We start from the raw sequence: 11,894 nt of genomic DNA on the forward strand, positions 1-11,894 counted from the left end.
TAAAAAAAACAACAACAAAAATAAGAAAGTTTCAAATTAATTCATCTTGAAAGATTTAATAAAGAAAACGATTTGAAAGGTAAATTGAAAATATTTTTAATGAATAACGAATAAATTAAAAAATTATAAAGCAGATTTAAAGATTTAATCATTTCCCATTGCATTGATTGAGAATATAAAGTGGTTTTTTATGATAATTTTGATAAGTTTTTAAAAATCATTCTGAATTTATTTTTACGAGTTATGAAACGAATGGTTTTTTAAATTAAAGCTTTAAAGGTTATGTTTTTGTTTGCAAAAAACATTTTTGATTGAATTGGAATTTCGATTACGATTAAGGGATGAAACTTTATTAAAGTTTAATACCATACAATACTTTTTAATTGAGATTTAATCTTGAAATTACTTTTATTTTAAAGCTTAATCTTTATAGAATGTTTATGGGAAATGCCATTTTTATAGCATTCCTAGATTTTATTAACGATATCTTTATTGAATAAAGTGAAAATGGCACGAATCATTCTTAACATCTTTCTAAAAGGTAATTATCATATTTTATTCAAATTAATAAATAATAAATTTTCCACGTTGGGAGAATTTTATGACTTTAATAATGAATGTTAGAATAAAACTTTAATCTCGATGAATAATTTATATTTACCAGTTTTGAACTAAATAATTAGTAAGCAATGAAATGGGGCGGAAGTTAAGCAACAAACTATAAAATAAGTTTAGAAAATATAAAGCTATAAATTGGTGGTAACAATCTATGAGTTTGGCATATTTATTATAAATTCAACTTTAATCGTTTACCATAAACATTATAATGATATATTCATGTTAAAAAATGTTGAAAATTATTTAATTTTAACGCCACCATGCGGTGTTAACGCGAACTAAAAATTTGAACGTTTCAGCACAAATTTCAAAAACTTTCAGGATTAACTATGGCCGTTCGACTTGAATGAAAAGCTTTGATGATTTAATATTTTTTATGAAAAATATAAACATTTTAGGTACCTTGTATAAATATTGGTCAAACATCCTGCAAACATCTACATCGTTCCCGACGCAATAGGTTGCCTCCATATTCTCACAAAATCCGTTGAGGGTGTTGATGGACGCGACCACAGGCCTTAAATGTTCCAGGGTGTTCGCTTAAGTTGTCCAGGGCAAAAGAAGAAAATAAATCAACCGTTTCGGCGAAAGTACTAAGTATATTAAAAAACTGAAAAAAGAATCCAATTTCGATTGTCTTCTTCACTTCACTGTCTTCACGAATATTTCAGAGTATCAGCTGTTATTTCACGTTTTTTTTTTTTTTCAGTAAAGCACACAGTCACGATCAAGTTTCAGTAATTCTCTATGATTGATGTTTTTAATTAAAAATCCACACAGGCACAGTTTTTTTGCTTTTTATTAATTTTTTTAACAACAATTTTTTAAAAAGAGCTTTTTTTATTTTTTAGTGACCGGCGGAGTCCTCCGGACGCGTGGTCGGTTTAAGCATGTTTCCGGGCGCGCGGTGCGTTACGTGTGATCACGGTACGGACGCGAGAGACGGAGTAGCAGGCGGCGCGGAGGAGCGCAGAGCGACCGACCCCTCCCGCCACGACCATTCCGGGGCCCCCTTGTTCCCCACCCGGGTGCGCGAGGTTCCACTAAAACTGAGACGGTCCCGCGCCGCCACGAATCTCAAAAAATCTATGGAAAACGAATAAATAATATTCCAGAAGAAACCTTACCTTACAAGAACCCCTCTTGAATAGGGGGGAAAGCCCACTTCTTTTTAAGGGCTCCACTCTTATAAAATGAAATTGTCATGTCATTTACTCAACGTTTTTTTTTCAAGTTTTTAATTTAATTTTTGATTGATTTTTATTACGCAATTTTAAATCATTTTCTTTTATGTCTCTACTCGCTCATAACCGTGTTGAAATTTCTCTATTCTTAACGTTTTATGGTTTATTATTTATTTTAATGTGCTTAGTGTATTTCATTAGAAATTCTAAATATTAAAATTAATCGAATTTTAATAAATAAATTTAATAATCCACTTAATCGAAAACGTTGAATAATTTACGTAAATTACTTTTTCCCCAACATAAAGATGCTAATTTATCCTCCATATAAAATACATTATTCGTAGAGAAGGGGTACGCATAATTAAAATAAGTCCAGTGGTCTACACTCCTTCATGAAAATTTATTAAAAAAAAGCTCAAAATGCAGTTCCAACAGTTTTCAGAACGTTTCTGCGCATATACTTGCCAATATCTCGTTGTGTTTGGAGATAGCAGAATATAGAAACAAGCCATTAGACAGCCTGATCTTTTTTTTATTGATTTTCCAATTGGGGTTTAGTCCTCCCGATATGATACTATGCGGCAAAAAAAGAACATCATCAGCTTGTAAATCCGGGTTTTGCCCTGTCAATATTTATCGCCGTCGGTCAAAAAACAAGCTTACACATAAAATCAGTGAGTTGATCTTCATCAATACAACTTTTTTATTTAATAGACACAAAAGATTAAAGCAGACATTTTCTATCGAAACATCTTTTTTAGCAAAGATAGCTTTACCGGTGAGTTTTTGCCACGCATTAAATCACTTTCGACATAACATTCTTACATTACACAGAAAAAACTGAATTGAAGTTATCACAATTTTTACATTACGCATAATTATTAGCTTACAGTTAATCTGGTATGCGAGGACCACAAAGACGTCTTTCTTCCAGGTAGTACATATCCTGCAAGTTAAGCTTTTCGTCTTTGTGTTGCAATGTTTGTTTCTCTTGATACTTTTCTACTGGGCTAATGCAAATGTGCAACTTCAATTGATATCATTTCATAATATAAATATTTATTCTGTGATTTTGCACCCAAGCATTTCATCGATGGAACTTTATCTGTGTGTTCTAAGTTCTAAAAATCAATTAAAACACATATTGGCTAAGTCAGTTTTCTTTTGTAATGTCGATTAAACCGTGCAAGAATGTTGAGCACGGTTAGTTTTGTTTTGACACGCCAATTATCCCATGAAAGAATGTTAGGTAAGGTTAGTTCTCTTTTGAAACGTCAATCGTCGCGTGAAAGAATGTTGTGTAAGGGTAATTTTGCTTATCAGCATCTCAAGCAAAATATTTTATGATCGATATGTTAATACCAGGTAGATTTACAACAGCAACGATGCTTTCTTTTTAAGCCCATCGTAACTGCAACTGATGGTCGGTCAATTAGCTTCAATGGCAGAAAACCAAGATATATAGGCTATTCATTATTACAAGTGGCAGAACCCGATATATCCACTGCCGTAGTATATGAAAATAACAGGAATGGTCCACACTACAAAATTTTGCACTTTTATATGACACTAACAGACTGTTTAATTCTAACAAAATGCACACCATCTGCCTAAAAACACTGCAATTCACATACCATTAATTTTGCACTTTTATATAACACTAACAGACTGTTTAATTCTAACAAAATGCACACCATCTGCCTAAAAACACTGTACAGGGTTTCCAAATTTCGATGGGATTGCAGGGTATCTCAGTTATTATGAAAGATAGAAAGTTGCGGCTTTCGCGAACCTGAGCTACTTTTTTGTGAAACTTACAATGGCGCAAACCAAATTTTCATAGCCCTCTTCTCTTGATATACAGGAAGTGTTTGAAATTTACGATTTTCAGACACCTCCTGTATCTTGGCTATCCGGAAACTTAGTAAAAAAGTAAAAACGGGTTCTAATAGATTTTTTCACGTGGAATCCAATGGTGCACGTAGAATTTTTCTAGTCATCACGGTTTTTGAGTTATAAACACAACTCAAATACTGAATACTCAACTTCTAAAATACTTAACTCTTTATAACTCAAAAACCATGATGACTAGAAAAATTCTACATGCACCATTGGATTCTACGTGAAAAAATCTATTAGAACCCGTTTTTACGTTTCCGGATAGCCGAGATACAGGAGGTGTCTGAAAACCGTAAATTTTGAAACACTCCCTGTATATCAAAAACCAAGAGGGCTATGAAAATTTGGTTTGCGCCATTGTAAGTTTCACAAAAAAGTAGCTCAGGTTCGCGAAAGCCGTAACTTTCTACCTTTCATAATAACTGAGATACCCTGCAAACCCATCGAAATTTGGACACCCTGTACATATTTAAACACAGCATAAAAATAGGGCTGCACCAAAGCTTGCTTGAGTTCTGGAGTGAAACCAACTCGGTTATTAAAAGATTCCAGAGCAGAGAGAAATATTCATTACAATGTGAAATTCTTGAATGAACCTAAGTTCATTTAAAAAACTAAATCTTAGGTTGAACGATTTAAGAATCGGTGCAATACCTAAAGTTTACATATATGCTTGGTAAAAACTACTTCAAAAGCTTTTACTTTTGGTATGAATATTTCAAATCCTTGCCTTTAGTTCTGAGCAAATCAAAAGTGTGTCTGGCTGCACTCGCAAAGACATCAAATTGGAGTAATAATCTTATTAATATTGTTGTTGATTCCACAGGTATCATAAGAAATTTGGTGACCAAATCGCTATTGTCAAAAATATGAAATTTAACAAAACTACGTATATGAAAATTTTTTAGAAAATGAATTTGACTTTTTAATGTTCCTATTAGTATTTTAAGCTATTTAACCTGTCAAATATTTGCATAACGATGTACAATAAACAAATATATCATTACAACTACGATATAAAATTAATTTAATATAGTATATAGTAGCTGTTGTGGCCAGCTATCGAGTAGGTGAATAGCTGTGGTAATAAACCAGTCCCTGGCTTTGATGAACCTATTCCATCCGTTTTAATTGCAGAGTAATGATTTGATGGAATTAATTATCTAATGAGGTCATTTATACAGAAACGAAAACATCAATATGCTGTGTATCACAAATAAATAACATAATACACCTTGCATCTTTCTTTCACATCTTATAAAATCCAACATTTGAGATATTATACTATTTTATATTTGAGCTATTCTTAGGAACATTAAAGGATGTAAATCGAAAAATGAGTAATCAAATGTGTGTTGTGTTTTGTTTATGTTATTTCATGTCTCACAAAATTAAGTTGATTTGAAATTCAAGGATAAATTTGTTTTACATGTTCGATGATGATGAAATAACGCATGTTTTAAATATTATCGTCATTCTAAAAACAATTAAATATATCTTTCTTTTAACAGTTACAGACGCTGAATTCTGTTTTTGTTTGCATTAAAAGGTCCAGTTCAAAGTTCCAACGTAATAAATCCATCCTTGAGACAATTTACTATTAAATTGAACCAAATCTAACTTAAATTTAATCATAACCAACCAACACAAATTGATAAATCAACATAATGGATTTAATTAATTTCAACTTGTATCAATAATTAATCTGGAATTTCAGTAAATCATCTTATGTTGTGTCTAAAATATTGAATTTTCAAAGAACGAAGAAAAACTGAATATTAGTAATTGAGTGAGGGTACTCGATAGTCGATTAGCCGTTCTTCTTCGAGTGGATAGTTTTGTTTGAACGAGAAAGAGAGCGATCCTACCGAAAAGCTAGCGGGGGCCCTAAGGATATTTTCCAGAGATAAATCACGACAGAGATGATTTACGGTACGTGCGCGGGCACGTAATCGCCTTTTTCCGCGGTTATTAAATTTTAACCGTATGCAAATCGGAAATGAGGGCGAGGAGAAAAAACGTCGGGGCCGGCCCGTCTCGAGGCAAGTGAAAATTTATTCCCGGCGATATCGATCTGGTCCCGCGGGGGAACCTCGCGCGCTCCTCCCCAATCCTTATCGAATGAACTACGAAACTGCACGCCCCAATTAGACTCCCATCTCTCTCATTCTCTCTCTACTAAAGTAATAAGTCATTAAACCGGGAACGTAAGGCTTCTATTATAAGTTTTCAGCTGAATGCGGGCGACATTTTCAGCAAAAGGTCGTGAAATTAACACCGAGGGAGTTCGAGGTGTGTACAATATGAAAGTGTGTGCGATCTTGTTATTTCGTGAGAGCAAGTGCAAGCTCGCGGAATATTATTTCGCAATAACCTGTAATGGTTAATTATTAAACGGAAAGTTAATAACTTGGCCATTTACGAAATTTACATTATAACATTTAATCCATATTTTAATATTTTAATTTATACATTGTTTTATACAGGTCTTGCTTTAAATACCTAATGCGTGCAAAACGAATATTGATAGAAAAAAGGCTTACAGTAAAACCTCGACATAACAAACCCCGTTAGAACGTACTTCGAACTTCACTCTAGTCAGTAACACTCAGTGTAGTGTTAGTTCTAGTTTTACACTAGCACTGTTACTATGTAGAACAAACACTATACCTACAACTAGAATCATTTGGGTTTAGCCGTCTTTAGAGACGTGCGGCTAAACCCAAATGATTCTAGTTATAGTTATATTAACTAGTTATATTATATAGTTATATTAACTAGAAACATTCGAGTTTAGCCATACGTCTCATAAGACGGCTAATCTCGAATGTTTCTAGTTCTAAGTCTAGTGTTAGTTCTACTTTTAGTTGTTATTCAGCGTTAAATTGTTGTATATTTTCCATTGAACTAAAACTAGAACTAACACAGTTTTTAATTTTTCATATAATGCACTTTTGGCTACAACTGATCCTATTCCCATTCCCGTATTAATCTGTTATATTGAGGTTTAACTGTATTTTCAGATGAATAATAATAATTCACTTTATATTATTTACAAAAAAAAACGGTTAAATTAAGTCAATTAAGTTTAAAATGGATTTATTAAGTAAATTTAATGAGTAACATTTTTTTTATGATTAATGTTTGTTCAGTACAATAACAAAAGCAACTACTCTATAATTTCAATTTACTTTAACATGGGGAATTGCAAACCTTCAAAAAAGCATTTTAACATCGTAGTAAATGAAAAACAACGTCACGTTAATAGACAGGTATAAGAAACAAATATAAAACAATGTTAGTATTCCATTAAAATCGTTTACATAGACACATTTTCTGAATATTAAAAGCTACTATTATTAGCCAAGCTATAATTAAAATCTTGTATAAACAAGAAGATCAATCATAACGACTCATTAATTACCATAAAAATTACTCTTCATATGCACTGACAAGCAATCATTTTGAATTATTGTAGAAAAATGTAAATATAAGAAAGAAAATGGTAATGAAAAATTACAAACACCATCTTTCGAATAATCAAAGCATATTTAGAATGCCGATGAAATCAAGTCATATTTTCTTATTTCTATAGTTAATTTCTGTTGCATTCTTTTAAAAGATTAGTCGGTATGCGAACATTTAAGTCACATGTTTACTAAAGAAACCACTTTAAAAGAACCTTGGAATATCGCGGAAAATATTACACTGTTATTATAGAACAGATAACAATAAAAGCGAAAACAAAAATAAATACCAAAAAATTATTAACACCTAACTACTTCGTGACTTAAAGAAAATTGTTGTTCGTGTCTATTCCATCCACACGTTTTCAACATTGTTGCGATGTAAACAGACATCAATATCATGATGGGTGTTACATTCCCAGAGTTTATTGGTTGCAGATTGCTATAAAATGAAAGAAAATCAAGAAGAAGAACTGGTTGGTAGTGGATTATTGCTGACCACTCGTGATGTAAAAGAAAGATCGATGCATCATATAGATACTTATTTACATTTCATGCAAATTCAGGTTGTTAGTATTTATAGTTACACTTTATTCATAGTATGTAATCCGAGGTGGGTAATCTTAAATAATCAATTTTCATATTTTTATTGTTATACGTCTAGTATACATATATCGTGGGTAAAGCTGAACAAAAAAAATCACAAATTTTTTGTACTTTCATATTTTAATAAGATTTTTGTAATGTTAGTAATTGTTATTCAGCGTGAAATTGTTGTACATTTTTATTGAACTAAAAGTAGATCTAACACTAGACCTAGGTCCTAGAACTACAAACATTCTAGGTCTAGTGTTAGTTCTAATGTTGGTGTTAGTTCTAGTTTTAGTTGTTATTCAACTTTAGATTGTTCTATATTTTGATTGAATTAAAAGTGGAACTAACATTAGACCTAGAACTAGAAACATTCGGGTTTAGCCGTTCGTCTCTTAAGACTTCTGGTGACAGTGCTAGGAAGCGCTAGATATCACTATGTTGTATATTTTTATTGAACTAAAACTAGAACTAACACTAGACCTAGAACTAGAAACATTCGGGTTTAGCCGTCTTGAGACGTACGGCTAAACCCGAATGATTCTAGATCTAGTGTTAGTTCTAATATTAATTGGCATTGACATCACAAGTGAGCCTTCTTATACACCTGTTCCCGGGATGTAGCAGTCCTCATAGATTCTACCGTCGTTGGTATAAATATAAAGCCACGAAGACTGAATTGATACCTGTTCGAATTTATAAGCCAAAATTATTCATATAACGGACTTTTGGTTATCTTCTGTATTATAAAAAACTTTTTTCTCTTTATGTGATGATAACATTTTAAAGTTGTGCTTCGATATCAATTGAGAAAAAATGCCTCGAGTGTGACATTAATAAGTGGGTTGTTTACGAAGCTAGAAACGATCTATATAATATAGAAGAGTAGCTTATGTCATCACTAAATTTGGCTCTGCGGGTCGGTTTAAATTTATAAGGTCAACGCGACAGTATGGGGAGTATATTAATTATAACAATTTACGCTAATTCTGATAGATAACCCTCCTGCGTTCGAACGCAAAGTGGCAATTAATCCGTGAAACGGTCGACGCGTCACGTCGAAAAATAGTCTCTCTTATTTGTACAGTTATTTATGAAATTGTATTACCTTAATTGGAATAATAAGGCTGAGTAATGAAAATGACCCACTTCCTTTTTTCGTGTTGTCGTTTCAATCGGACAAAACGAAATGAACCGAACGGACCGTATGTTAACTGTTTTTCTTCGACAGAGTGCGGCTCGTAATTCGGGTTTAAACGATGCCGAGCTATTTACGATTATCTTTATATTAAAATTTATTGTGCCGCATTCAAAACATTTTTTATTAATCCGCTTCAAGTTATAAATTTATCCGTGGAATATTTACGATTATTTCGCCCCATAGGTTATGCTCTCCGCGGTGCAGTAACGCATCAAGATCACCTTGAATTACACCTGTTGGTCTTTTCCGCTCTTAACCTTGAATAAGGTCAAAAGGCATCATTGCGCCGCAAGCCACGCTTCGTATCGTACCTACATCTATACAAGACATAGAAACCAAAACGTTTAATTGAGATTGCAGATCTTTTTAACTCCCTCGTTAGCATTGTAAATATCGATTCTCATCCATTGGTAATTAATGTCACTCTTCTTAAAGTTACAGCTACAACGATGCTCACAGCTGACTAAATTCTTTTCCGATAAGGACATCGTCACTATTTTTCAACATTCCAAAGTATACTACCACTAAAGATACGGTTCTTTTATGGCGGCGGATTTAGATAAAACCTTTTATAGTCATATACCAAACAGTTTATTACTGGTGAAAGTCATTTTTTTATAACATACCAAGCTAATTTTATCTACTTTAGAATTTACATTTATTTGCTTTTATATAGATAATATTTATATGTTTTAAGTGCGAGATTTTTTGAATCATATTATAATAAAAATCTATTATTATAACCTTGAGTAAGAAAACTCAACTTGAGGAAGGGAAGATATGGATTTCATAACAGATATCTGATCGGCTTGATTGAAACTTTGGATTAAATTGCAGTAGGTTTGTATCCTCAAGATATAATTTATTTTATTATTTGTGTAACCGTTAAAGAAAATTTAACCTTTGCAGATGGATAGAAGTTTACAAAATTTGTATCGGATTTTCAAAAGTGTGATCAGAGTCAACTTGTTAACTACACATCCATTTCCATTATAAACAAGGTTGTAATGCTTTTTGACTGATTGTAAGTAGTTAATTCAATTATATAAATTAATTAGTAGGTAATTCTATCAGTTAATTCCATCATCATCAACTAGGCCACTTTTTGCTAGTTAAATGATATCCTTAATGATTGAGACCAGTTTGTTCGGTGACTCTTCAAGTTGGATTGGTTTCCTAAAGACTTCGTTGGTGCTTTGCGAACTTTAAGGGTAAATTAGGACAATATCCTCAATATATGCTAGGTAATTGCTAGATAAGCATGTGTACTATAGATGATTAGAATAAGATCAATTAGTTCCGATTTTGGTAACGTTACACAACAAGATAAATCAAGACCATAAAGCTAATAGCAAGTGGGACATACAATTAAATACATATCATCATTGCAAGTATGCAACCAATATCACAATATTGGTATTGCGCATTATATATTGCAATATTAGTTGCATACTTGCAATGATGAGGTCGTGTACGATAATTAATTAACACACTGTACATACATTTACATTCTAACTTTGAGATGTTATTAAGATACAAAGATTTAATAAACATATTACATATTGCTAGGAATTTAAAAAGTGTTTTTATTAGCTATAATGTAGAATACAATGTGAACGGTATATTACAGATGCTACGAGTTAATCTTATTTAAAGAGTCGTCATGTATAAAGTTAAGTTGAAAACGACGAGGCGTTACATCGGGTGTCAACGTCATCACCTGGTGACGGCAGTAAAAGACCATCAGGACGACACCGACCGTAGTCGTCGGTCGTAGAAGAGATTAGCCGGGCGTTAATTGTCGCCTCGGTCGGCCTCCGGGAATGGCATGAGGAAAGAGGGTGGATGCGAGGAACGAGGGGCGACCAGGATAGCGTGAATGGAGACGTCCCGTAGCGTCCTCTGGTATTCCAATGCGTTGGAGTGAGACGGAGAACGCGTGACGTCCCGGTTCGCGTGGCTCGGAAGCGGCGCTCCCGTCGGGATCACGGCCCGGAAATGGGCAGACATCGGTTAGAGGTCGGTAAGCCGCCCGCCGCGTGCCGACCCGCTACGTGTTGATACGCGTTCTTGTACGGGACACCATCACCCGACACCGACGGTTGAACCCGATGCCGACGCTGTCTACTGGAACCCTCAATGTTGTCGGTGCTGGTCCCGGAGGCGGCTTGGCATCGTCCCTTACGACCTGTTTACCAGACGACTTTATCGGGAGGGCGCGTCCTAGCGATAGTAACTCGCTTTTTTGTGCGTGTGCTCTTCTCAACGCTATCCCGAACTTATCCCGACACCCGACGGAGGTCATTTCGACGGTTCGTTTCGCTTTCACCGCCCTCGTTATGTCCTTTTCCCTATCCAACATCTACTTTCATCATCCGTCGGTTCTTGTTTCTCACCCTCTGTGTTTTCGATCCCTTTTCTTATCCACTTGTTGTATAAATTGTTTTGTTGACAAATAAATCTCTTTTCTTTTGATGTTTCTAATCATTTTATATATTAATATTATCTATGAATCATTATAAATAATTACAGCTTACTTAAACATTAAGAATCCGGATATAAGCAATTAAAGTTTTTAAGATAAGCCATTAATACACACTAAATATCTAATCTACATCCAGTTATTACTTTCAAATTACCTACAATCAAGTAATAACTCCAATCAGTTAAGAAGTTAATGAAGCTATATTTTACCGAGTTCTTTTTGTAATAAAAACAACGAACAAGAACTAGAAAAAAACCATTTGCCTGAGTAACAGCGACGTATACCACAATTGATGGCATAAATAAACGTCATGGTCGTAATCAGAGCGTAAAGTTAATAGGAGAAAACGTATTTTGAGTAAGTGGCATAATAAATTAATTGTAATTTCAGTTAAAATAATTCGTAAAGCAACCCGCCCGGTGGTAATGGGAACAAAGAGAAACGCG

The 11,894-nt window shown here is 33.6% G+C and overlaps 1 protein-coding gene across 4 annotated transcripts in view; it reads right to left on the reverse strand.

Moving 5' to 3' along the window:
- LOC111427293 (TOX high mobility group box family member 4-like) overlaps positions 1 to 1,560 on the reverse strand; it is a 103,873-nt gene extending 102,313 nt beyond the window's left edge. For 3 of the 4 annotated variants that reach the window (XM_023062354.2, XM_071194127.1, XM_071194126.1), the window contains exon 1: positions 1,021 to 1,560. In XM_023062354.2, the coding sequence (XP_022918122.2) occupies positions 1,021 to 1,089 (69 nt within the window). In that variant the 5' untranslated portion in view covers positions 1,090 to 1,560. The remainder of the gene's footprint in view (positions 1 to 1,020) is intronic. The other variant, XM_071194125.1, reaches the window with a different exon arrangement.
- Positions 1,561 to 11,894: the final 10,334 nt, after the last annotated feature.

This window comes from Onthophagus taurus, chromosome 2, assembly GCF_036711975.1.
Source record: "Onthophagus taurus isolate NC chromosome 2, IU_Otau_3.0, whole genome shotgun sequence".
In the NCBI taxonomy this organism is placed as follows: Eukaryota; Metazoa; Arthropoda; class Insecta; order Coleoptera; family Scarabaeidae; genus Onthophagus; species Onthophagus taurus.